Source organism: Hevea brasiliensis, chromosome 1, assembly GCF_030052815.1.
Source record: "Hevea brasiliensis isolate MT/VB/25A 57/8 chromosome 1, ASM3005281v1, whole genome shotgun sequence".
NCBI classification, from domain to species: Eukaryota; Viridiplantae; Streptophyta; class Magnoliopsida; order Malpighiales; family Euphorbiaceae; genus Hevea; species Hevea brasiliensis.
Genome location: NC_079493.1, coordinates 3,370,186 through 3,396,722, shown reverse-complemented (window position 1 = coordinate 3,396,722; position 26,537 = coordinate 3,370,186). Strand labels below are relative to the sequence as shown.

General features: G+C 34.0%; 4 protein-coding genes and 1 pseudogene across 5 annotated transcripts; all 5 read right to left on the bottom strand.

Moving 5' to 3' along the window:
• Positions 1 to 1,740: 1,740 nt before the first annotated feature.
• Positions 1,741 to 10,261, bottom strand: LOC110645431 (fasciclin-like arabinogalactan protein 12; annotated as a pseudogene).
• Positions 10,262 to 11,488: 1,227 nt separating this feature from the next.
• On the bottom strand, positions 11,489 to 12,631 carry LOC110645429 (fasciclin-like arabinogalactan protein 12). The gene has a single exon (XM_021798596.2). It carries the CDS (start codon positions 12,531 to 12,533, stop codon positions 11,724 to 11,726), a length of 810 nt encoding a protein of 269 aa, XP_021654288.2. The 5' UTR covers positions 12,534 to 12,631; the 3' UTR covers positions 11,489 to 11,723.
• Positions 12,632 to 15,428: 2,797 nt separating this feature from the next.
• LOC110645432 (fasciclin-like arabinogalactan protein 12) lies at positions 15,429 to 16,605 on the bottom strand. Its single transcript, XM_058142163.1, has one exon. It carries the CDS (start codon positions 16,454 to 16,456, stop codon positions 15,749 to 15,751), a length of 708 nt encoding a protein of 235 aa, XP_057998146.1. The 5' UTR covers positions 16,457 to 16,605; the 3' UTR covers positions 15,429 to 15,748.
• Positions 16,606 to 17,897: 1,292 nt separating this feature from the next.
• On the bottom strand, positions 17,898 to 20,491 carry LOC110645433 (DNA polymerase II subunit B3-1). Its single transcript, XM_021798597.2, has 4 exons — positions 19,937 to 20,491; positions 19,558 to 19,642; positions 18,783 to 18,824; positions 17,898 to 18,601 (listed from the first exon to the last, which is right to left on the bottom strand). The coding sequence occupies exons 1-4, from the start codon at positions 20,405 to 20,407 to the stop codon at positions 18,528 to 18,530; spliced, it is 672 nt and encodes a 223-aa protein (XP_021654289.2). The 5' UTR covers positions 20,408 to 20,491; the 3' UTR covers positions 17,898 to 18,527.
• A 2,001-nt stretch (positions 20,492 to 22,492) lies between these two features.
• On the bottom strand, positions 22,493 to 26,027 carry LOC110645428 (receptor-like protein EIX2). 2 transcript variants are annotated; one of them, XM_058142115.1, is made up of 3 exons: positions 25,439 to 26,026; positions 23,250 to 24,482; positions 22,493 to 22,880 (listed from the first exon to the last, which is right to left on the bottom strand). In XM_058142115.1, the coding sequence occupies exons 1-3, from the start codon at positions 25,923 to 25,925 to the stop codon at positions 22,633 to 22,635; spliced, it is 1,968 nt and encodes a 655-aa protein (XP_057998098.1). In that variant the 5' UTR covers positions 25,926 to 26,026; the 3' UTR covers positions 22,493 to 22,632. The 2 variants fall into 2 exon arrangements, with proteins under 2 accessions (XP_057998098.1, XP_021654286.2); XM_021798594.2 differs by having other exon boundaries at positions 22,493 to 24,482; positions 25,439 to 26,027.
• Between the last annotated feature and the right edge of the window lie 510 nt (positions 26,028 to 26,537).

Sequence of the window (26,537 nt, the reverse complement as noted above, 5' to 3'; positions counted from 1 at the left end):
TATGGTAGCTCAAGTTCTAGAGAGAGAGAAGAAGGAAAAATCTTTTGAACACAATCAATTATCAAGAAATAGTTGTTATTTTCTTCCTCCAGTCATAAATGGCTTCTATTTATAGTTTTGGCAAGAAAATGACTGTTGAGGGTGCATTAAATGCAAATATGGCTATTCAACCATCCAAAACTCTATTTTATAGAGTTTCAGAAACCCAGATTCGGCTGTCGAAAGTTGGAGCGCTAAAAAACACCATTCAAAAAGTGAACTTCAGCTGCTGAAGTTTCCACTTTCGACTGCCGAAGTTTCCACTTTCGACTGCCGAAGTACTCTTTGGATAAAAAGGGCTTAAACACTCAAAAACCATCATTTAAGGAGTGAATTTCAGCTACCAAAGTTTCCACTTTCGATTGCCAAAGTGCTCTTTGGACAAAATGGCACTTAGGCTTTAAAAACTCATAACTTTTTGACCCATACTTGGATTTTCGATCCCTTTGAACCGTTGGAAAGCTAATGTGATAAATTTTTCAATGAAAGCACTTTCAAAAACAAATTTGCATTTCTCAAAAGTGAAAATTTCATTTTACTCTCCTTGATCAAGAAAAAGTTAAAAATAGAGACACTCAAAACTTTAGAGATTCACAAACTCATAACTTTTTGACTTAAACTCGGATTTTTTATCCGTTTGAACCATTGGAAAGCTAATTTGATAAATTTTTCAATGAAAACACTTTCAGAAATAAATTCGCATTTCTCAAAAGTGAAAATTTCATTTTACTCCCCTTTGTCAAGAAAAATTGAAAATAGAAACACTAAGAAATTTAGAGACATCTAAACTTGAGTCACCATAACCAACCAATTGAGATTCACAAGATAAAAGAAAAATTTACATTGTAGTATCTCCTTGATCTTTGCTTAAATTTCTTACTCTCTTTCAATCTTGATTTGAAACAATTTCTCAATTTTGAACTTGGAACCTACAATCTTAATACAAACACTTACAAAGTAGATTAGTAGCACACTAATTGTTTATTATCATCAACACATGGATTAAGACCCCTAGGTCCAATAATTAATATATATATATATATGTGTGTGTGTGTGTGTGTGTGTGTGTGTGTGTGTGCGCGCGCGCGCGGGTGTGTGTGTGTGTGTGTTAAAGGCATATAATACATCTAGAAAAATAGGAAAAACATATGTATGAATTTGGTTCTTGGTTTGATTTCGGTTCGGTATAATTCTGGTTTGGTTTTGATACGATTCTAGTTTGGTTTTTAATGAAAAACTAGAATCGAACCAAAGTATTAAAATAACTTTGGTTTCGCATGATTCCTACCGATTCGATACAATTCTTTAGTTTAATTCAAAATCTCAAGAGTTGTGCTAAATATGCACTTTTTCTCGCATTTAAATTGGAAATGTTATTCAGGTAAAGGCGGATTCCAATTCCTATCTTGCAGGTAAAAATCGACAATTAATTCAACCACTTGTTGGTAGAAAAAATTTGTTTTAATTAAAAAAAAATCAAAATATCAGCAACGATTACAAAGCACAACCCAAAGACTTCTTAACCAGAATAAAAATGAAGCCTACATGATCCAGAGTAGGGCAACCAAACGAAAGAAGCAAAGAACTCTTGTATCTTTTTCATCTTCTCCACCACTCACTCATCTTCTTGATAGATGACCATCATTCAGTGGTCTATAGCCACAAAATTATTAAAAAAAAAAGGGAGAAAAGATTGAATTCTTAATGAAACATTGCGGTCACTATAGCAACTGTAAGAAATGCCACATTATTGTACCCAGTTGAATTTACTACACCAGAAAGATCCTTAGGAACAGTAGGACTCTCCACAGTAGGAGCCTTCTCGATAGAGTTTTTTGGTCCAGATGCTGGAGCCGGAGCAGGGGCTTAGGGGTAAAAAGGTCCAAAGGAAGTAGTACTTTGTCAACTTGATAAATAGCAAGCTGATTATCTATGTATACTGTTCCAGAAACGCTTGCATTGGTGAGCCCTGTAGCTATGTTCACTAAACTCCCTATTGTGGTGACATTAAGTGATAATCGGCCACCTGTTCCTGCCTGTGTCCTTACAGGGTTACTCACAGTCTGGAACAAAGAACTTGAAATAAAAGTAAGAACTACATGAAACTTGACCAACTCAACCTTCTGTCCATCGCTTAAGGATTTAAGAGTGTTAAGTATCATGTCTTTGAATTTGTCAACAAATTTAGTTTATGTTCTATTCTTTAGGAAAATAAACTAGTCAAATATTAGTTGAGATTAGGTTGATATGTAGCGGATTTTTCTGCATTTTAGTTTCAACATTACGCTATATAAATTGGTGGTTTCAATACTTAATAAAGTATGTGTTTCTAGTAGTTCAAAATATATTTTCAACTCTTATTACTTAAAAATTGGTATTAGAGCTACATCTTGAGGGACCAAAAACACAACCCATAAACTTTCCTCCTGCACAAACACAAAACTATAACCCATTGAAGATGAATTTAGAAACTTCATTCACTGCGATTGCTCCCCCAGTGTTCAAATTATCAGGTATGGGCTATTAGAATGGAAGCCTATCTTGATGCTATTGATGTGTGGGAAGCTGTAGAACAGGAGTATGAAATTCCTCCTTTGCCGAACAATCCAACCGTTGCACAAATCAAAAGTCATAAAGAAAAGAGGCAAAGAAAATCAAAAGCAAGAGCAAGCTTGCTTGCAGCAGTCTCTTCCATAATTTTCAATAGAATAATGACTCTCAAAACAGCTAAAGAAATATGGGATTTCTTGAAGCAAGAATATGAAGGTGACGAGAGGATTAGAGGAATTTGATTAGAGAATTTGAGTTGCAAAAGATGAAAGAATCAGAAACAATAAAAAAATATTCAGACAGACTACTCAGCATAGTTAACAGGGTAAGACTACTGGGTACTGACTTTTTTTATTCTAAAATTGTGTAAAAAATCTTAGTCACGATTCATGAAAAGTTTGAAACTACAATATCATCTTTGGAAAACTCAAAAGATCTGTCAAGCATCACTGTAGCAGAATTGTTGAATGCATTACAGGTGCAAGAACATAGGAGGTTTATGAGACAAGAAGGAACTGTAGAGGGTGCTTTGCAAGCCAAATCACAAAATTACAATGGTAGCAAAATAAGAAAAGCAACAGCAAGCCTGAAGGTTCTGCTGACAACAACAACAACAACAACAAAAGTAACACTCAGTTTTTCTATCTTGTCCTTATTGCAAACAGGACAATCATCCACGAAGAAGATGTTAGTGGAGGCTTAATGTTAAATGCAATAAGTGTGGTCAGTTAGGACATATAGAAAAAATATACAAGGCTCAATAGCAACATGAAGAAGCCAAGGCTGTTCAGAATCAACATGAAGAAGAGAAGATGTTGGTAATATCATGCCTTACCACTAGTAGCTCAACCGAAAGTTGGCTTGTGGATAGTGGTTGTACCAACCCCATGACATATGATTGTGAACTCCTTAGAGAGCTTCATAATACTGCTATCTTCAAAGTCAGAATTGGGAATGGAGCATATATTGCTGTAAAAGGCAAAGGAATTAATTTCAGATGTTTTATATGTTCCTGAAATTAATCAAAATCTTTTGAGTATTGCTCAGTTGTTGGAAAAAGGATATAAGGTGCTGTTTGAAGATAAAAGTTGCATTATTAAAGATGCCGAAGGCAGAGTTGTGTTCAACATTCAAATGAAAAACAAAAGTTTTACCTTAGATCTAATGCAAGAAGCACAACCAGTTATACATGAAGAAGACAACAATACAATGCTTTGGCACAGGAGATTGGGGTACTTCCATCATGCAGCTATACTTTTTATGAAGAAAAACAACCTTGTCAAAGGCTTGCCTCAGTTGGGAAAGGAGCTTTCTACATGTGCTGCTTGCCAATATGGGAAGCAAACAAGGCTTCCTTTTCCACAAAATAAAGCTTGGAGGGCAGTTCAAAAACTACAATTGATACACAGATGTAGCAAGACCCATGAGGACATCATCTTTGAATGGCAATAAGTATTATATTGTTTTCATTGATGATCACTCAAGATTTGCTGGATCTATTTTATGAAGCTTAAATATGAAGTTGCTGACATTTTTTGGAAGTTCAAAGCCTTTGTGGAAACTCAAAGTGGCTACAAGATGCAGGTGATCAGATCAGACAATGGAGCTGAATATAGCTCTAAAAAATTTAACAAATTTTGTCAAGATGCAGGCATTGATCATCAGTTGACAGCACCTTACACGCCACAACAAAACGGTGTTGTAGAGAGAAAAAACAGGACAATTATGGAGATGGCAAGGTGCTTACTTTATGACAAAGAGCTACCAAAAAGATTTTGGGCCGAGGCAGCAAATACAACAGTTTATCTACTAAACAGACTTCCAACAAAAGCTTTGCACAAAAGAACTCCATTTGAAGCTTGGTACAACTACAAACCAGAATTTATTAATCTGAAAACTTTTGGTCGCTTGTGTTTCTCTTACATTCATTAGGTTAAGAGAGACAAACCTGAAATTTTTGTAGGCTACAACTCAAGCTCAAAAGCCTACAGAATCTACTTATCAGAAAATAACAAAGTTATTATCAGCAGAGATGTCCAATTTCATGAGTCAGATAGCTGGAGCTGGGAGATTGTGTGACACCTCTTACCCATCTACAGTGTAGTCGAGTAAGGCATGCCACACAATGTACCGAAGCGTCTTAACTTATCTCATTATATACTTGGTTATCACATTTAATTTTATTTAAATTCATATCTAATTATTTTATCGGAGAAACTGACAGAGTTTTCCCTAATTTCTTAATAATTTAACGATTTTCCACCTGTGTGAAACAATCATTTTCATATATATATATATATTCTCAAATCCATTTTCTCATTCAGACCATCAATAAGTATCACTCACCAGAATCCATATGGCATTTCCATCATATTTTCATTCATACACAATTTATACATGAAATTTCAAACTTCATTAATTTACATCATGTGCATATTTAATGTATAAAAATATATAATTTATATTACATATCCAAAATTTTAATTACAAGGATCAAAAATAAAATACAAACTGGTGGACTCTATCAGAATATGTACTGCTGAGGAGGTGACACTCGAGACCCAAATGCAGATAAAAAACTTCTAACTCCCAGTCTATGGTCTACTGGGCTCTGAGTCCAAATCTTCAGTACCTACGCGTGGCAAAAAGCGACGTGCTAAGCATAAAGTTTAGTAGTGCCAATATAAAATAAAAATAAACTAAAATAAATAAATATGCAGGTATTATATTGATATTTTATGTAACCTAAAATTTTGATAATTATTAATAATATTATCAAGTTGGTACTTGTTATGTTCACTATTTGATAATAATTTATTAAATCTTAATTTAGTTGCCCAAGTAACCTATGCAAATTGACCGGACTGGATAAATGGGTAAACTGGCATTGGATATCAAGTACCTCGGCCCATCACATCATCGGTCACAAAGTGTCTCCAGGTGTACAACAGAACAGCTAATGAGCCGTAATAATCATTGGGCACAAGGCCAAGTGTATCAAGCATAGCAGAATGGCCATAGACCATAATATTATGAAATGGCATTAAATGCCATAAATCATAGAATGGTATAAAACCATATGCAGTACTGCTATCAGAACCCTATTGGCATACCAACTTATCCAAACCAATCATTCTAGGCATACTAGGGCATTTTATAAAGTTAATTATTTAATTTCTTGTTTTTGAGGTTTGATAGTTACTATTCATTTTACTATTTAAACACAATTGTTGAATTTTAAATATATAATAGATTTGTTATTTCTAATTTCACCTAGATACCACATTTTGAACTTTATACTTGTTGGCACTAGTTGCCAAACTCAATTCATATCCCATTGGTTGTTATTTCAAATTTCCAGATTTCATGGTTCATGTTCACTATTCCATTGGACTAAGCTACAGTGGGAATTTGGCTAAACTTTCTTCATGAAAGTTGTTTCTTAATGTGTCTTCTTTAATTCCCTTTTTGAATCACTTCATTTAGAGTTTTGTAACTCAAGTTATGGTATTTTTACCATAACTGGCCAGATGGTCATTACTCAAAATTTCTGGGCAGAAGTGGTGCTGGCAGTTTTGGTGTCCTAATTTTAGTAGACAATTTCATTAGGTTATGGTCAGAATTTGAGTTTATGTTCTTCATGAAAGTTGTTTTAAATTGTCTTAGCTTTCCATTTGCACAAAAATCAGGTCATTTGGACCTTTCTACACAAAGTTATAGCCAAATGAATGTTCATTTGGTCACTTTTATCAAGTCCAGAATTGGTTATCCGGATTTGGTCAATTTTTAGGTCATTCTAAGTTAGTTTTCTGGACAGAGTTTTTTCATCAAAGTTGTGTCATTATATGTCTAGTTTTACCTTCAATTGGCCTTGTACCAATTGAAGTTACACACATCAAGTTATTGTAACCTAACTACACTGGACTCAAGTCTAGTAATTCTAGTACATTAGGGGCAACATACCAAATCAAGTCTTAATGCCACAATTCACTTCAATTTGTAGTCAAACATTACCAAATGGTCATTAATTGACCATTAAAATGTTCATTCACCATTACATGAATAAAACCCTAATTTTTCTCCAAACCTCAATTCCCAAATTCCAATTCATGCAACATATATCACTTAAACATGTTAATTCACTATCAATTCACATCTACACATCAAATACCATCTCTACCCCACTTTAAATCCATCAAAACCATTAAAGTTACCACCCCCATAATGCTGTCGAAATTCAATGAAATCCAAACATGCAAAATTCACAAATTCTAATCTAATTTATGCTCCTAATATGAAATTTAAAGAGAAAGGAGGAGAGAATGGCACTAACCTCTATTTGAGCTAATCCCAAGCTTGCAAAACTTCTTAATTTCTCCTTCTTTTTGCTATCTAGAGGTTGTTCAAGATGTAAAGAGCAGGTTTTGTGAAGCAAGCTTGTGGTTTTATGGTATTTTTACAAGGGATTTCTAGTGAGAAGGAAGAATTAAAATGGAGGTATGAGAGAGAAGGGTGGTTCGGTTGGTTTGGGAAGATGAAGTGCAGATTTTCTTTTCGATTTTTTCTTATTTTATCTCTTTTTAAATTGGTTTATAATGGCTTGATGCAAGGTGATTGGTGGAGAGCTTTTTAATTGCATCATGCTTACTCAAGCATGATGTAATTATTAAGCTTTTCTTTCATTTATCTTATTCTTTCATTTATACTCATTTTTAATTAAATTTTTTTGTAATATTTATATGTCATATAATTTACCTACTTAATTGGACAAGTTGGTCAAAAATCATATCTGAATGTGAAATGACCAAAATGCCGTTCGATTTGCTTATCGGACTAAAATTGTCTATACCGATTTAGAAAATTCTCTGAGCATTTTCTTGGCATTCTAATGCCATCTAAAACTCAATAATTCTTCACTAGAGTCCTAAAAATTATTTTACAGGGTTTTCCCATGGGTATAGGGTCAACAACTATCTTCACAGTCACTTCCCATTAGGGTTACCCATCGCTGTGGCTATGGCTCATTTAACTTTTTTTTAAAATTGTATTACTTAAATTTTTCCTAAATTTTTCTTATCTTCATTTGATTTATTTATGACTCCTCACTCTGGTTTAAATATAGTTTCAGACATTCTAGCTGTCCGGACAAACATTGGTCACCGGAACAGTAGGACATACGAACTATCTAAAGTGCGGGCATTACAGATAGACCAGCAGACTGAGCCTCATGTGGAGAACGATGATGTCGATGATGAACCTGTTAGAGGGACCCGAACACTTTCTGACATTTATCAACGGTGTAATGTTGCTGTGTTGGAGCTTGCAGGATATGAAGATGCAGCAACAGAACAAAAATGGATAGCTGCAATGAAGGAGGAGCTTAAAATGATCGAAAAAAACAAATGTGGGAATTGATGGACAGACCGAAAGATAAGGAAGCTATAGGAGTTAAATGGGTTTATAGGACCAAGCTCAATTTTGATGGTTCTATAAACAAGTATAAGGCAAGGCTTGTAGTCAAAGGGTATGCTCAAATGTTCGGGGTAGATTTTTCTGAAACTTTCGCACCAGTTGCCAAGATGGATACCATAAGGATGTTACTAGCTGTTGCCGCACAAAAGGGTTGGGTTGTAAACCAATACGATGTCAAATCAGCTTTCTTAAATGGGTATTTGGAGGAAGAAATATTTGTGGAGCAACCACAAGGTTTCGTTGTTCAAGGACAAGAAGAGAAGGTATATTGGTTGAAGAAGGCTCTCTATGGCGTAAAGTAGGCGCCAAGGTCATGGTACAGCAGAATTGATACACACTTAGAGAACTTGGGCTTTGAAAAATGTCTAAGTGATTCTACTTTGTATATCAAGAATGTTTATGATGAAATACTTGCGGTGTCTCTTTATGTTGATGACTTGCTTGCAACAAGAAGTAGAAAGGAGCTGATTGACAAGTTTAAAGAAGAAATGAAAGATGTCTTTGAAATGACAGATCTTGGCAATATGACATTCTTTCTTGGTATGCAGATACAACAAAAGCAAAATGAAATTTTTGTGTGCCAGCAAAAATATGCAAAAGAAGTACTCAAAAAACTTAATATGGAGGAATGCAAGTCAACTGCAACTCCAATGAATCAAAAGGAGAAGTTTTGTCAAGAAGATGGTGCTGAAAAAGTTGATGAAAGGATGTATAGAAGCTTAATAGGCTCCTTAATGTACTTGATTGCAACTAGGCCAGATATCATGTATGCAGTAAGTTTGCCATCCAGGTATATGCACTGTGCTAGTAAAATTCATTTTCAAGCAACGAAGAGGATTCTTAGATATGTCAAAGGCACAGTTGATTACAGAATAAAATTCAATCAAGTAAAAAATTTCAGTGTCCATGGTTATTCAAATAGTGATTGGGCTGGATGCATTGATGATATGCGAAGCACCTCAGGTTATTGCTTTAGCTTTGGTTCTGGAATTTTTTTTTGGTGTTCGAAGAAACAAGAAGTCATAGCACAATCCACAGCAGAAGCAGAATGTGTGGTAGCTGTTGCTGCTGTGAATCAAGCACTTTGGATTAGAAAACTTCTTATAGATTTGCAAATGAAGCAAGAAGAAAGCACACAGATATTTGTGGATAACCAAGCTGCAATTTTGATAGCTAATAATTCAGTATTTCATGGCAAAACAAAACATTTCAAAATAAAATTTTATTTTCTAAGAGATGTACAAAAAGAAGGAGAAGTGCAGCTGATCCATTGCAGGACAGAAAATCAATGTGCTGATATTTTAACTAAGGCTCTGCCTAAAGCTAGATATGAATTCTTAAGACAAAAGCTTGGTGTATGCAGCTCCAAAACCAATGAGGAGTGTTATGTATCATGCCATTGAATTTGTCAATAAATTCAGTTTATGTTTTGTTATTCTTTAGGAAAATAAACCAGTCAAATATTAGTTGAGATTAGGCTGATATATAGCAGATTTTTCTGCATTTTAGTTTCAACATTACTCTGTATAAATTAGTGGCTTCGGTACTTAATAAAGTATGTGTTCCCAGTAGTTCAAAATATATTTTGAGCTCTTATTACTCACAAAGAGTTCCTGCTTTGAGGCTTGAAAACGAATTATCAGTTGGAGCAAAGATGGTTACTCCATTGTTAGCGTTGTTGAGCTCTGAAAGTAACTCAGAATTCTCTTGGGTGGCTTTTAACAGGCGTACTAAGATAGTGAAGTGACCAGCTTTTCCGAGGATTTTGACAACGTCGGAGGGCCAGGAGATGCCGCTACCTGTACTCCAGATGGTGCTTGTGCGGGGGGTGCTGGCGGTGGTTGTAATGGGGCAACTGGCGGTGCCTGCACTGGGGCGGCTGCTGGTGATTGAGCCAAGGTTTTGGTTGAGTGGAGGTAGAGAATAAGAAGAACAAGAAGTGAAAATGAGAAAAAAGATTGGAGCTTCATCTTTGTAGTATAGTTTAATGGTTTTGGGCTGCGCTGATGTTAAAATGATAATGAAAATCTTGCCTTTACAAGTGCTTGATGTGTAAAGAGCTGATAGAGTGGGATTTTTATAAATGATAAAAAGAAATTTGGTGTGATAGTCGGTGAGAGAGATATGATTGCTAAAAATGAACTAGTTAGCTTAAAAAGCAGGGGAAAAAAATACAGGAGATATATTTTGAAGTTGGTGTGATTTATCCTGGAAAAAGAAAGATTTCAAGTGCGTGTGTGGGCAAATGAATCTGTGCATGGATGTGAAAAATGGGCTTTGTCCGCATCAAAAAGGAAGGACAACATTTTCACTGGGACGTTTTAGCTGAAAATTAATGTGCACGATTCACTCAGTTTCAGCAGTCATAGTCCAACCCACATGAACAGGTTTGTGATAGATTCAGTTTAGCTCAATCAATCTATAAATGATTATAGATTCAGTTACAATGATTGGCAAATAGCCTAACCTTTTTACCCAAGAGAGATGCTGCGCAATACCTTTCTCAACTGGGGCTTGCTGATTTATATTGTCCATTTTGTATAATTCACTCCAGTTTTCAGCACAGTGTATCTGATGGCTTGGAGGCCTTCTCAACAATAGGAAGTCCTAATGTTTTATATTTTTTATTTTAATTTAAACATATCAACCTCAGTTAAAATGTCAGATTGAATCAGTTAATTCTCAACCCCTTTTTCGCCAAGCTAGCTGCATTAGATGATGATAAATATATCAAATCTTCACCATTACAATATCCCCTTGGAAACAATTTCATGATCTCATTAATCATTAATTTTGTAATGTTCCACATCAGTGGGAATGAGTTTGTGAAAGTGTTTAGATACTCCAGGCTTCAATTGCAAACAAGAATTAATTATTTTTTGAAGTTGATGAATTTGAAATATTACAAATTTAATTATAAATTATCAGCAACTCAAGGATTTTTTTTTATGTATGGTGTGATTCATTTATTAAATAAATAAGTATCACATGTATGTGTCTTGAATTCATAGTAGAACGAGTCTAAATAAGAATTTTCCAGGAAATCAATTTGATTTTTTTTTTAATAAAAGTAGAACTCAGTTTGAATATAACCAATAACATGGAAATGACCACTATAAATTAAACTGCAATTTTGCACTTAATTTTGGTCCATACAGCAAAAACATAGGTTCCACATAATACTGTTGGATTCAATGATGTAATCCTTCATCAACATCTTGCACTTTAATTGGCTTAGTCCATAACTGCTAGAGCTTTTTTTTTACCTCTTGCCCTTTTCCCTGACAAGTAAACCCCACTTTGGGTTAATAGACGAGTTAATTTCAATCTATTAGGCTCCATCAATTTCAATCTACAAACATAAATAATTACTTTTAATTTCATGGTAACAAATTCTTAAAAAAATTTATATAACAGAGATAAGGACTAAAATGAAAAATGATCAAGTAAATTTCATTACATATTCTCATACATATAAAAACTTGAAAAAAAAATGAGAAAAAGGATAAAACCTCAAACTCAATCCTAAATAATCAGACTCAAAACGATACAGATAGGACTGAAAGGAAAAATGGCAATTATTCAAGAGCACTCACAATGCTGATCACCACCATTCAATCCAATTCAAAAAAATGAAACCATCAAAACCCTTTTGTGCATGGTTACAGAGAAAATATTGCAGCAAATATACCAACAGCGAGGAGAACCACATGATAATGCGCACAACTTACTGCACCAGAAGTATTCACAGTAGTAGAAACAACAGGAGTATCAGCTACAGGGGCCTCCTTCTTGGGCTTTTTCTCTGGTGCTGGTCCTGGTGCTGGAGCTGGAGGCTTGGGAGTAAAAATGTCCATTGGAAGTAGCACCTTGTCGACCCTGTAAATGGCTAGCTGGTTATCTGTGTACACGGTGCCAGAAATGCTTGTATTGGTAAGTCCTGTAGTGATGTTCACTGAATTGGGATAAGTAGTAATGTTGAGAGCTACACGGCCACCACTTCCAGCCTCTGTTCCTACTGGGTTACTCACAGTCTGGAACTGGGAAGTTGATAGAAATGTAGGAATTACATGAAACTTCACCAACTCAGACTTCTCTTCATCGGTTAGGGAGTTGAGAGTGCCTGATTTGAGGCCTGAAAACGAGCCATCGCTTGGTGCAAAGATGGTTAGACCATTGTTTGAGTTGTTGAGGACAGTGAGCAAGTGGTTTTCCTCTTGGGTGGATTTTAGAAGGCGGATGAAGACTGTGAAATGGCCATCCTTTTCAAGGATTTTAGTGACATTGGTGGGGGCAGTTACTGAAGCTGGCTGTGCTGGGGATGCAGCTGGTGGCTGCGTTATGGCTGGAGGAGGAGGGGATGCAGCAACCGGTCCCTGGGCTGGTGAAGCAGCCGGAGACTGAGCTAGAGTTATAGTGCAATGAAGGAAGATAACAAGAAGTGAAAAAGAGAAGAAAGACTGTTGCTTCATAGTTGTGCAGGAGTTAGAAACAAATGCAAAAAATGTACAAGGAAACCAGCCCTAGCTAGTGCTTGTGCAAGTGCAAGTGCTTGGGGTACAAAGAGGGGGTAGGGAGGGTTTATATTGTGGTGAGGGAAGATAGCAATCATAGAATCAAGGTGTAAAGTGCAATTTTAGTTACACAAATTAGATTTCTAGTACCTCATCTTACTTCAAAAGGTGAAGGGTATATCAAATTATTAATGGAGAGGGATATACTACCGTTGCAGCAACTAGCTTGCTTGGAAATGCAGAAAGAACATGAGGAGATTTCAAGTGGGTACATTGGCAAATAAGGATTGTGCATAATTGCTAGCTGATACGAGGCTTGTCATGTATCAAGCAGGAAGGATGGCTTTATCATTGAGAGAGTCTCTTCTGTGACGTTTTAGCTAAAGAAAGTGTTCGATTCACTTCAGTTTCAGCTGCCTCAATCCAAATCCCTCAGATTATTTGATGAGTAGCAGAACAAGAAATTAACCCTCAAGTTCTACCTTTTATCCAAATAAGCTAGCACAACCCGTTAACCACAGTAAGTCACAAACTACAAAGCAAAACTCTATAGCAGCAGAGGATTTGGATTGGCAATTTTCCACGAGTTTCTAAGCATGCTGCAACTAAGGCAAGCTAAGAGATTGACTATATATATATCAGCTACCCAATAATTTCTTCTAATGGGTTCTGCCCAGGTGAGCATCTTTCTGTTTATTATATGCCAAATCAAAGATAGAATGTCAAAGCAGTGTTATGATTAATTTCTTATTGGAGCCATCATGCATGTTCTTTCACTTTGATTATCATAATAGCAAAGAGAAATATAAAGTAAATTTAATAATGCTAATGAATTAATCATGCCACAAATCATTTGTTCAATAGATTAATATTACAGCATAATGGAATGCTTAAACACAGCATTTTATTTTAAAAAAATTAATTAAATACAAATAGAAATTTGCTGCATTATTCAGTTTTTATAATCAAACAATAACCTACAACTTTACATAAGTATACTTATGAGGCAGGTAAGTCCTTCAACATTGACAAATTTCTATTATTTTTGGATGAGACTAGATTAATAGTTTCAGTAATTGCATATGGATCCAATCAATCGAAATATATACACATACATATATACATACATACATACATATATATATATATATATATATATATGAAATAAAAATGATATTTATTAGTGGATTAGATTAGATTAACAGATCCAAATGCTGCAATCTCAAAAGTTGCTGCAATCTCAAAAGTTAACTTGGGGTTTTTCTTTTTCTTTCCTCCATAGTTGAGAAAGGGCCTATGGAGAATTTGTGTAATGTTTCCACGTCAGTAAGATAGCAAAGATAAAATGGGTTAATATAACACTTGACTCTAATTACTAAATAACTTGGATTAATCATTTTTAGTGCATGTGCATGATTTAAAGCCTAGAAGTTATTTGGATCAAGGTAGGATGTTGGTCCTTCGGGATCTCACATTGATTGTGAATTGAGTGTGTGAGTGGCTTATATAGAAAAACAGACTGTTAAAACTATCATGATTTTAACAGCAGTTCATTCTCGTCACTGAACCTTTTATGTGTCTTTTGTCTACGTAAAAAAAAATGGAACCTGAGTGAAAAGGAGGGAATCGTAAGTTCGATGTGGTCTGTGGGTTGAGGTCCCCGAGTGAGCCTGTCGTGTCCCATGAACTGATCCTTCGGGATCTCACATTGGTTGTGGATTGAGTGTGTGAGTGGCTTATATAGAAAAACGGACTCTGTTAAAATTGATATAGTTTTACCACCGGTCCATTCTCGTCATTAAGCTGTTGTATATCTTAAGTCTACATATAAAAAAAAAAAGCAGGATGTTAAAATTTGAACACAAGAGCTGTTTTTTCCTTGTATAAATCATGTTAAAACTATTAGTTTATTTATTGCGTTATTTAAGGCACACCTCTACTTCCTTCACAGGCTGGGTGGAGTCTAATATACTGAAATATGGCAATTATTTTGGCCCTCTGGCCTATGACATTGTAGGAGCTAGTATGCAAAGTGCAACAAATTTATTGATAAGGCTTTGCGGTTCTGGTAAGAAATTCACCGTCATAGTTAATGATTCCAAATGATGTGTACCAAATAAGAAACCAACAATTCTATGATTGTGTCCTCAATAATTTATGCTTCTCGAGTCAACGAGGTATACACAACCAGCTTTGTGAACCGAATTCCCTTTAATAGTCTGAGTAACCCTGCTAGAAATTTCTTCTAATCACAATAGTTTTCTCCATATATTTTCTAAGAGTTATTATTATTATTATTATTTCTTAAAATTCGATTCCATTCATATTCTATTTTTTTTTAAGAATACAAATGAATTGTATAGGTATGTTTTGTGTAATTTGATACCTCAAAAATTTTTATTAAGAAAAGAATTATCAGACTATTAAGGTTTGAATTCATATCCTTTTACACTATACAATATATACATTTAATTATTAAATTACTAGCCTAATGGCTTACATGGTTTATATGTAACAAATAATTTGTATGACTTGGGAAAAATAATTTATATATGAAATATTTTTTATAAAAAATAATTTTAAAAAAATTATGAAAATATTTTTTTATTATTTGATTGTAATATTAAACAATGATATGTATTTATATTATATATATGTATAAATGTTTTCACATTTTAATAATATTATTAAAATTTTAAAAATGAAAAATGATTTTTTCTTATTGAAAAGAGCGAGTCATTTTTTTTAAAAATGATTTAGTTTTCACTTTGTCAAAAAAAATATATTTTTTATTTGCCTATTTTCTTGAATATCTCAAATACTAGAAAATAAAATATTTTTCAGAATGAACAATTATGGGAAAAAAAGGGCAATTGATGCATAATCTTTTTCAAACTAACTGAGTTACAAAATTCTCAAAGAACATTAAATATGAAAATGAAAATTGGGAATAATTAAAATCCCAAGAGAATAGAAAGAAAAAAGAAAACATAGAAATTCAATCTTGATCACCAACTTAAATGATACAATTGATTGGGGAAAAAAAATTATACAAAAGCACTCACCATATCTTGATCATCATCACCACCATATTCATCAACCCAACTCAGCAAAATCATAAACCACTGGGAAACTGACCTTACCCCAACATGCCTCATCAAAAGCCTTTTGCGTCACAAAGAAAGTATTGCACTAACTATACCAACTCCAAAGAAAACCACATTGTTACTCACTATAAAGCTTACTTCTCCAGAAATATCCTTAGGAACAATTGGACTCTCTGCACTCTTAGCCTTCTTCTTCTTAGGAATCTCCGGTGCCGGTGCTGGGGGTGGAGGTTTAGGGGTAAAAATGTCTATAGGAAGTAGCACCTTGTCCACCTGATAAATGGCAAGTTGGCCATCAGTGTAGACAGTTCCAGATACACTTGTATTAGTAAGTCCTGTAGAGATATTCACTGCATTTCCTGTGGTGGTCACATTAAGCTGAAATCTGTCGCCTGATCCTGCCTGTGTGGTCACAGGATTGCTCACAGTTTGAAACTGGGAGCTCGATAGATATGTTGGGATGACATGAAACTGCACAAGTTCAGCCTTTTCTTGATCATTTATGGAGTTGAGAGTGCCTGTTTTCAAGCTCTGAAAGGCACTATCACTTGGTGCAAACATGGTTATCCCATTATGAGTGTTGTTGAGCTGACCATTCAATGTGACATCCTCTTGGGTTGCTTTCAGAAGCCTAATAAAGACAGTGAACTGGCCGGCCTTTTCCAGGATTTTCGTAACGTTGGTGGGGCCAGCTGGTGCCGGAGCAGCTGCCGGACCCTGAGCAAGGGCGGTGGTGCAATAGAGGAGGAAGAATAGGAGAAATTTTGCCACCATAGTATTTTTTGGCTGTGGTGGCCTATATTACTAAAAAGAATGCAAAACTATATGTAGTCCTAACTTGCAACACTACAAGAGTTTGATATGTAAAGAGGGCAGAGCAGAGGGTTTTTATAGGAGAGAAATAAGTTAGGTATAATGTATCATTTTTTGTTAGAGAAACTTAGCTGGAAGTAGCCTTATCTTTCTTAGAAAGGTGGTGGGGGGGAATTAGTAGAGAGAGAGAGAGAGAGAGAGACTATTGGAGCAACTAGTTTGCTTGGAAAAGCAGAAAAAACAGGGAAGATGTGTGTGTGGGCAAATAAAGACTTTGCATGATTGCTTTGCTTTTACTTTGTTAATGTATTTTGGGTAAATGCCTGATACTGCTTGCCACATTCCTACGAAATAAGCTGTTTTGGAGTTTTTCCCTTTTGTAATGATATAGTTATTTTGATGAAGACCCTAATTGGTGGTTTGTCAGTCGGGTAGGTCCTACTGGCCCACCAAAAACCTTCAAGTGTATCCTCCGACCCATGTTTCATCCTCTCATTTCTCATCGATATTGCGGGCTCCCTCTGCTCCATAGATCGATTGGAATCATAGCAATTGGAATAAAGAATGTAATTTAATTCCCCATAAGTAAATAATGATAATAATGATCATAAAGAGATAATCAGAGGCTTTGGTAAGTGTATCCGCGGATAATTGCAAGTGAAATTCATAGAGCAGGAACAAATGACCCCCGTTAATTAGTCCCCTCCTGTACAGAGGTGTCCAGCCAACTTCATCCTACACACCATCACCAAGGACCCAGATATTAGTTGGCCAGATACTGGGATACTAAATCTAATCTTAAAGCTAATTTTTTCAGGGAAATTAGTACTTCGAAACACTTGGGTGGCACTAAATTTCATATTAACATGAAAAGGATGTCATCTTAATACCGACATTGGTTGGCCATGCAGGAAGTGTTAGGGACCAGAGACCCGCTAATCCTAGAATGTGCAGCTTGTCCAGAAGCAGTCCTTACGGCTAAAGCCAAAGGAATCAGGAGTTACTTTTGAAGATTTATTTCCCAACATGATTAATTTAATTAATAAAAAGCTAATATTTAATTGGACTATATTAGTATTTATCTGTTAGCATTTCAATCATGATTTTAAATCACTAATCATCCAACACTATTAATTTGAATTTTGAGCAGTAGTCCAAACTTTTGTATATTTATCAAATGCTCCAAACCAACAATTGAGAGCTCAAACAACCATCTAACAAGCTACTAAACGACTGGGTTTGGATGAAAGTATAACAGATTAGAGGCTTAAATTCCATTCTCCAGGCTGTTATTAACATGCACTATAACTTTTAAAAAAAGCACTATACCATTTTTTTTTTTTTTTTTTTTGAGGCTATTACCATAGGGAGAAAGGGAAAAAGAACAGAATGAAGGCAATGATTCAACAATTTAAGATTCAGTTGAAACAGAAGGAAATTCCATCAGAACAGTTGTTATATATATGGAACTAGGGTACCCCATGGCTTGAGATCAACTGCAGGGCATCATTCAGCAGTGGGTCATATCAGAACCAATTCATCGCAAGACTTGGGTGCATGCTTCAGCAAATAAAAGAGAATTACACAATTTTTCACCAACCAAACATGAAAAGAATTCAATTCACAGACAACAATGGTTTATGCTGCATCAACCCTTCTTCTTTTGTAGCCTGAAGAGCAAGATGTGCATACACATGGATCCCATTGAATCACTAGGAATCAATACCATTACCTGCTAAATACACGGCCAATTGAAAGCAAAAGGAAAGGCCTAGAAAATAAGAATGACTGTCCAACCTAACTTGGTAGCAAGGAATTGTTTTCATCAACAAAATACAATGCCAATTGAAAACAAGAGGCAAGGACTAGGAAATGAAAGAGAATAACCAATCTGAGTTGTCAGAAACTGATGCCTTTCCCCTCTATAATATACAACCAATTGAAAACAAATGGAAGTCCTATGAGATAAGCATGATTTACCAAGGAAAATGAGTAAGAGCAAGGATTATAATCTTAGCGTGTTACCAAGGTCCTATCCTTGCCTATTCTCCACCAATTTTCTCTGTGCCAAGGCATCCTCAGCTTTTAGTTTCTCAGGAACAAAATCTAAATGCACAAAACATTATAGATAGATAAATAAATGCAGGGCTGTGAAAGTAATAGCATCATCAAATAATGATAATACCAGGCAAGATAGGTAATAACTCGGTCCATGCCAGAAAAGTTTATGTTTAGGCATTAAACAAGAAAAATGCAACAAAGCATGGGGAAGAATTGTAAAACGTACCTGAAAGAAAATCAAATCTTCTCTGCTTACTAACAGCTGATGCTGAAACCAGAAACAAAAAGCCAAAAAGAGAGCATCTCAATACCATCTCGATTAATGAGGGAATACAATTTCGCAAAGTGTAGTATAATCATTTTATGGTCTTTGACTTTAACTATGTAAGCCACGAAAGTAGTACACAGTAACTATGTAAGCCACGAAAGTAGCACACAGTTCCTTAGGATCTAATGTTATAGTAAAGCCAAAACATAAAATGATTTACTGGTGGGTTGAATGGCTCTACCACTACATGTAGACAACCAAAACATCTATGAATTTTCAAGCTGCATACAGGTTGCTAGTATCTTTCTACAAGGAAGACTTCATACCATGGTAGCTCTTCCATGGCAAAATTTCCTTCAACAAATTAAATCAGGATAACAAAATAATAGTACCAAATACCATAAATGACCCAGAATCCCATTATAACACACAATAGCATGAATTCCCTACAGTAAGGAACCTCAACAGATGAAAATATCAGAAGAACTCATTACTACAAACTCAAGGTACCTTCCTAAACTTTAGTTTTTAGCGATCACAAATTGCAAACTGTTTCTGACAGAGTATTAAAATTATGATAAGACACATAGCCAAAGGCGCTTAATAGAGCAGATAAGAGTTCCCAACTTCCCAATTCTCATGCACATTCTATATCACCATTGCAAACCATTCACCAAAAACAATTAAAATTTTATGCTTGACAGGGAAAAAGTTGATGTGAAAGAGAGATTACACAGGTGCTTGTATGCAAGATAGTTCTTTCGATCTCGAACTGAACATCCATATGCTTCCTCGCAAAATTGTTCGATGAACTTCTCCTGTAACCAACCAACAAACTTATAAAGACATTTTTTGTTAAAAAAAAAATTAAAAGAAATCTTCATATGCATACCATAACTGAAGAAAATAACTAATTTCATTTCTCACAAGAAGTTTAATTACACCTCAAACAATTTCCCTAACCATCAACACGATTAGTCCTAAATCATTTCCTACCAAATCAATAAAGTCAAAAACCAAGAAAAAAGGAACTCAAACCCTAACCCTAAACCTAACCCTGCAACATATCAGAACCCCAAGAGACCGAATTGGGAAGCAAAATGATAATGTACCGTGGCTTTATTGACGAGAAAGACGACATCCTGAGTGAGTTGCAAACCAGGGTCTTCGCTCTTTATTATCCTCTTTATCCTGGCCATTGGGAACCGACACATCGTCCCGTCTTCTCCATCCTCATTATCAGCTTCTGCTTTTTTTTTTCTCTTGTTGCTTTTCTTGGGTTTGGGGCTTTTGCTGCTTTGATTCTTGGGCTCGAGACTCTTTGCATTTTCTTCACCAGTCTCATCTTGTGATTCTTGAGAGTCGCAGCTCGAGGACGGGATCATCAAGACCTCAACTGGTTCGCTTATTGTACCATTGGCAGTTTTGTTGTGCTTCTTCTTCTTCTTCTTTTTCTCCTTCTCTTGCCTAGGTGATTTTTCAGGTGTTTTCTTGATGGGTGATTTTGAGGTCACTGCTGCTTCTTTGTTCTTCTTCTTCTTCTTCTTCTCTTCTTCGTGTTCAGATTTCTTGGTGGAGGCCATTGCTCAGGAGTTGCAAGCTCCCAGTTCCAGGGCGGTTTCTTTGCTCGCTCCGAGCGAGAGATTCTATATATATGGGCTGATTGTCCTAATTATACGGATTCTCCGTGGGCCTTGGGTTGTATGGAATGGGTTTCAATACTAGCTATCAGTTAGTGGGAATAATGTCCAATTTACATCCCGCATTTATTAATAGGGTTCAATTTAATTTATTTTTTATTTTTAATCAAATTAATTTTTAAAATTTTCATTAAAACTCAAAATATTCTAATCATATAAAAATGACATACACACTAAATTAAATAAATATTTAATAATTTTTTATTTTTAATAATAAAATATTATTTTAAAACATAATTAATTGCAATTAAAAAAAAGGCTATTTTTATATTCTCATATAATTAAGTAAATTTATAAAATTAAAATTGAAATTTAAAATCAAATTTGTTATGTTAACAAATAATTAAATTAAAAAGCATAAAAATATTATATTTATATTTGCATATAACTAATTAAAATTCAAAAAATTATAATAAGTGTTAACTAACTAAAATTAAAAATATAAAAATATTATTTTCAATATAATTACTTAAAATTAAATAATAAATAATATTTTCATACTTTCATATAATTAATTCAAAATTAAAATTTAAAAATTTAAAATTAATTATAATTAAATAAAATAAAATATAACAATTATTTTTATATTTTCATATAATTAACTAAAATTAGAAAAATAAAATAATTGTAATTATAATTATAATTATAAAAAGCACTATTTTATATTTTATATAATTTTTTAAAATTTAAATTTAAATTAAAATTCATTGTAAATTAAAAATATAAATTAAAATAAAAGAAAAAAAAAAAGCTTCTCATGCGCCTCTAAAAGTTTGTGGATTTCATGCATATCCATTTTTGGACAATTTGAGTTTTGATGAAAACTTCAGGGTTTATTCGGTTTAAAAATAAAAAATAGGTTAAATTAAATTTTTTTTAATAAGTATAAGAGGTAAATTGAATAATATTTCGTTAACTAATTATTGAAATTTTATATATTATATTTAGAGTATGTGTGTATGTAAATTATATAAGAATAAATAATTAATTAAAATTGATATAATTTTAATAATAATTAATATTTATTATTAATATTTGTGTGCGTATGTTTTATTTATTGACAAAAAAAAATTCAATGACAATAAAGGAGATTTATCCCTTAATTACTTCATAAACTTCTATAATTAAGTCAAGCTTGCATTTTTTTCAATATTTTTTTTTATAGTTTGGCTTCAATTTTAGAGAGAATTTAATTATCATTAAATTAAAATTTATTAACAGGTTTAAATAATTATCAATAATTTTAAAGTTAGATAGTGAATTATTAATCATATGGCCTTACAATTTTTTCATGTGATTCATATCCTTATGATTTCTCTATAAAATAAAATTTATTATTTTAATTAGAGTGAGTTCATAAATTCATTCTTACCTTTTACTAAAAAAAATTTAAAAACATTTTTAACTTTTAAAAGTTCTAACCCATTTGATCGGTGAGAGGGAAAATAAAGAAAAAAAAATTATTAAATTATTAAATTGACTTATATTTAGCTTTTAAATAGCAACTTATTTTTTTATTAAAAAAAGCAATTGAATTTTAATTTGTCAATATAAAAATTAAAATAATTAATTTTTTATTTAATTTTCATATATATTTAATGATAATTATGTAGTTTTAATGTTTCACATGAAATCATAATAAATAAATTATAAATTATTAAAATTAATATAAAATTTAAAATAACTAAGCAACAACAAAATTAAAATTTATATTTATTTAAATTTTTTTTAAATATTTAGAGGTAACTTTTTATTATCCCTCGTCATCTTCTTATATTTATTCGTGTTTAGAGTCTTACTCAAAAAAATTTTACCCATACTCAACATATAAATAAATATATGAAATTTATATATTTAATAGTTAAATTCACATACATCATATGTTTTGAGTTCTGTTATAAATCAAGTCTTGGCAAGAAAATTTCAAAAACTTATATATATATATATATATATAGAGAGAGAGAGAGAGAGAGCAAAATAAACTATTGATTGGGACCATGAAAATTTAGAAGAAGAAGATATTAAACTGAACTGAAATTTCTGTTGAGTCGAAACGAGAATGATTGTCCCACAGATAAATCATTCAGCAAATAGCAATAAACAGAGCATCATTCTTTTTGAACCAAGCAAAGCAGAAAAATGTGTACCACAAATATCAAAATTGAGCTTTCCATGATTTCTGCCAACGTTTTCTTGCTTCTTTTCCCTTGGGACTTCTCTACCGACATATTGCATTCTTTCTTTAATAGCGGACCACAAAGGTTGGGATTGCCCAGATAGCTGGAATCATCAAATGTGCTGAATTGTGCCACTAGTGGTGTTGGCCCAGTCAGATTATTGAAAGAAACATTAAAAACTTCAAGAAAGTCCAAAACTATGAGCTCGCTAGGTATGTTACCAAAGAACGCATTATGGGAAAGATCTAACCTCTCCAGGATTTTTAATTTACCCAGAGATGCCGGAATTTGTCCAGTGAGCAGGTTATTAGACATGTTTAAGAATCTGATCATTTTCAACTCCGCTACTTGTATGGGAATTGTTCCTGTCAATTTGTTCCTAGAAAAGTCTATTGCATACAAGTAGTTGAGTATCGATCCCCTATAGCAGTATAATGAACCTCTTATCGTCAAATCAACGAAAGATGAAGAACCTCTTAGATTGAAATCAGTGCTAGAAGATTCTTCTGTCAAAGAAGTAATGTTGTCGAGGCAAGTGGGAATCTCACCTGAGAGATCATTTTCTGAAAGATCTAAAACATGCAAATGTTTCATTTGGCACAACTGGAGGGGGATGCTCCCTTTCAAACGGTTCCTTCTAAGACTAAGCCCTCTTAATTGAGCAAGAACAGGAAAGCTTATCGAAAGATCACCTGACAAATCATTATGGTGAATTTCAAGAAATAGTAAGGAAGAAAATTTTGATACGCCGTCTGGAAATGATCCCGTGAAGCCATTTCTGTCGAGATATAGCCATTTCAAGTTAGGCAGACTGGAATTCCTAGGAAGTGCTTTCCCTTGCAAGTTGTTCCTGGATAAACTCAAATATTCCAGATATGTCGAATTGCTCATTATTTCATGGGGTATCCCTCCTTGAAAATTATTATTTGACAAGTCCAGATATCGAAGTTGACTCAATTCACCAATAGATTGGATGGTGCCATCGAACATATTGTGGGAGACATTTAGGCGTGCAAGATGGGGAAAATAAGATCTGATATCTGCAGGAAATAGCCCAAATAGATTATTGTCAGAGATGTCTAGCGTAGCTAACTGCGAGCTCATGTTTCTTCCGATTTTGGGAAATGGACCGCTCAAATTGTTGCCTCTTATCCACAATTCTGAAGAAATATTGTAGGGCAGCCACGAAGGAAAGCTCCCAAAAAGTGAATTATAAGACAAGTCTAGGGATTGCAAATGGTTCTGCATGGATAAGAAGCTGGGAATATTTCTACCACTTCGCCTATTGAGGTTACACCCGCCTAGTCCAAGCTGATTTAGGCTGAAAGATGGAGACCACGATGGAGACTCTGTTTCAATTTCTAAATCAGGATTATATGAAATGTCAAGATAAAGGAGTTTCGATAGATTGGCAAAAATAGAGAATGAAATCACATCTTTGAACCGATTATTCGAGATGTCCAAAGATTCGATATTTGTCAGGTTGTGAAACAGTAACGAAGGAAATGTTCCATAGAAGCTGTTATCAGACAGAGATAGATGTTTTAGAGAAGTCATATTACTGAGGCACCCATCGATGTTTCCTTCCAGTTCGTTGTGAGAAAGAATTAGCTCAGTCATAGACTGACTGTCACAAAGGCACTGTGGAATATAACCTTGTAGTTTATTTCTTGACAGATTGACGTAGTGAAGAGTAGGTATATTTCCCCAGCAGAGAGAACTGTTATCAATCACATTGTCCTGGAGATCCAACTTTTGCAGGTGCTTGAGTTTGTACAGTGCTGTAGAATTTATTTTGCAAAAGCATGTGTCAGAATGCAATATTATATGCCTAAAAGATAAAAGATGTTAATATTATGTTAATCTGGAAGCAATTATTAAGTTCAGCCAGCTGGTGCTACTATAGGCAAGCTATTTCAGAACCTGAGCAGCCTCAAAGGAGTATAACAGTATAACAAACAGAGGAAAGAAAACCAAAATTATAACAAGACACAAATCTAAGGTACACAATCACAATATAGAAAAAGAACAAAGATCAACATATATGATTTACATGGCTTAACTATAAAGTCTATGTTCACATGCCAAAAAAATTATTATAATGAAAAGAACAAGCTACAATCTCTTTGAACTCTTTAATTTCTGAGCAAGCTACAGTAAAAAACATATTTGCATACAAGCCACATCATAACACAAAATTTAGACTTCGCCTGCGGTAGCTATTGAACTACGGATAACATTGACATAATATAGATAACGAGGGGAGAATTATGTGCCAAACAACTAAAAAGGGAAACAAAGAAGTCATTTTTTTAAATGAAAATAGCAAAACCTAAACTTTCGTGAAAAAAAAAATCTTTGTTTTACCATTAAAATTGAAGTTCTATACCTGAGTCCAATAATATTCATCTCAAGAGATTAATAATAACAGAATATGGGGATCAATGTCAAGTATGAATTCAGTTGATGAACGTGACTGTTTACTCAATTGTAAAACACTAAACGTGACTAGTTTTAGTGAATAAATCTGGAGCAAGTGGCAAACCAGTTTTGTCAAAACTTCTTATTGAATTGTTGATTGCATTGAGACCATGCAGAAAACATCATATATAATTATGATTCCAAATAGCTAAATGACTAATTAATACAGTCGAAAATATCTTAAGAGAAATATTGGGTATGGAGTAATATCTACAATAAACAGCAGCAAGGTCAAAATATAAAGTGAAGTGTTTACCATTAGATGATATGAATCCGCCAATTCGATTCCCTGGGAGATAGAGTTCTTGCAAGTCTTTGAACTGAGTGAATAAGGTTGCATTTGGATACCATGCTTCAGACTTTAATTCCTGTGCCGTCCTGAGATACTGGAAAATGATCCGGATGACACGAGAATTTGATTCATCGCATTCTACACCCTCCCACTGGCAACAGTCTTGTCCATACCAGCTCGAGAAAGCAGTTCCCACTGGGCTGTTTATTGAGTTTTTTATTTGGAAGAGAGCGTCTCTTTCTTCTTCATTGCACCCTTCACAGTTGAGAAATAACAGAAAAGCCGGCAAAGCTAAGTAGAGAATTACGATCCTCATGGTTGGATTCTTGTCTGCCAATGACTTAATTTTCTGCACAATAACTGGAAATCCAAGGCTTTTTATTGCAGCACAAATATTTCGGGTAATCTTCCTCGAAAAAACATGGATTGTTATTGATTTATCAGATTTCATATGTTATTTAATATTTATTTGATAAATATTGGCCACATTAATTTCAAGGAAAACCAACAACATAGAAAAATTGCTTTAAGAAATTTCCCAGAAGTCTATTTACTTTGAAAGAAGACACAAGTGTTTCTATTCACTTTGAAAGAAGATGTAAGTAGAGAAAAACGATCCTCATGGCTGGATTCTTGTCAGCTAATGAGTTAATTTGCTGCACAATAACTAGCAATCCTATGCTTTTATTGCAGCATACGTGAATGTTTCAGGTAACCATCCTCGAAAAAACGTGGATTGTTATTGTTTTATCAGATTTCATATGGTATTTAATATTTATTGGACAAATATTGGCCACATCAATTTCAACGAAGACCAATGACAAAGAAAAATTGCTTTCAGAAATTTCCCAGAAAGCAACCAAACACATAAATTTTTCAAGGGGGACCAGTCATTATTCACTTTGCAAGAAGATAAGAACTGTGGGCTTGCCTTTAGTTACACGATATCACCTTCAATTAAATTTACTTGTGGAAAATCAATCTTTTGACATAAAACCTTCAATCGACTCAACTTTACTTGTTTTATCTCACATCAAACAGCTTGAATTCCCAAAGAGAGGGA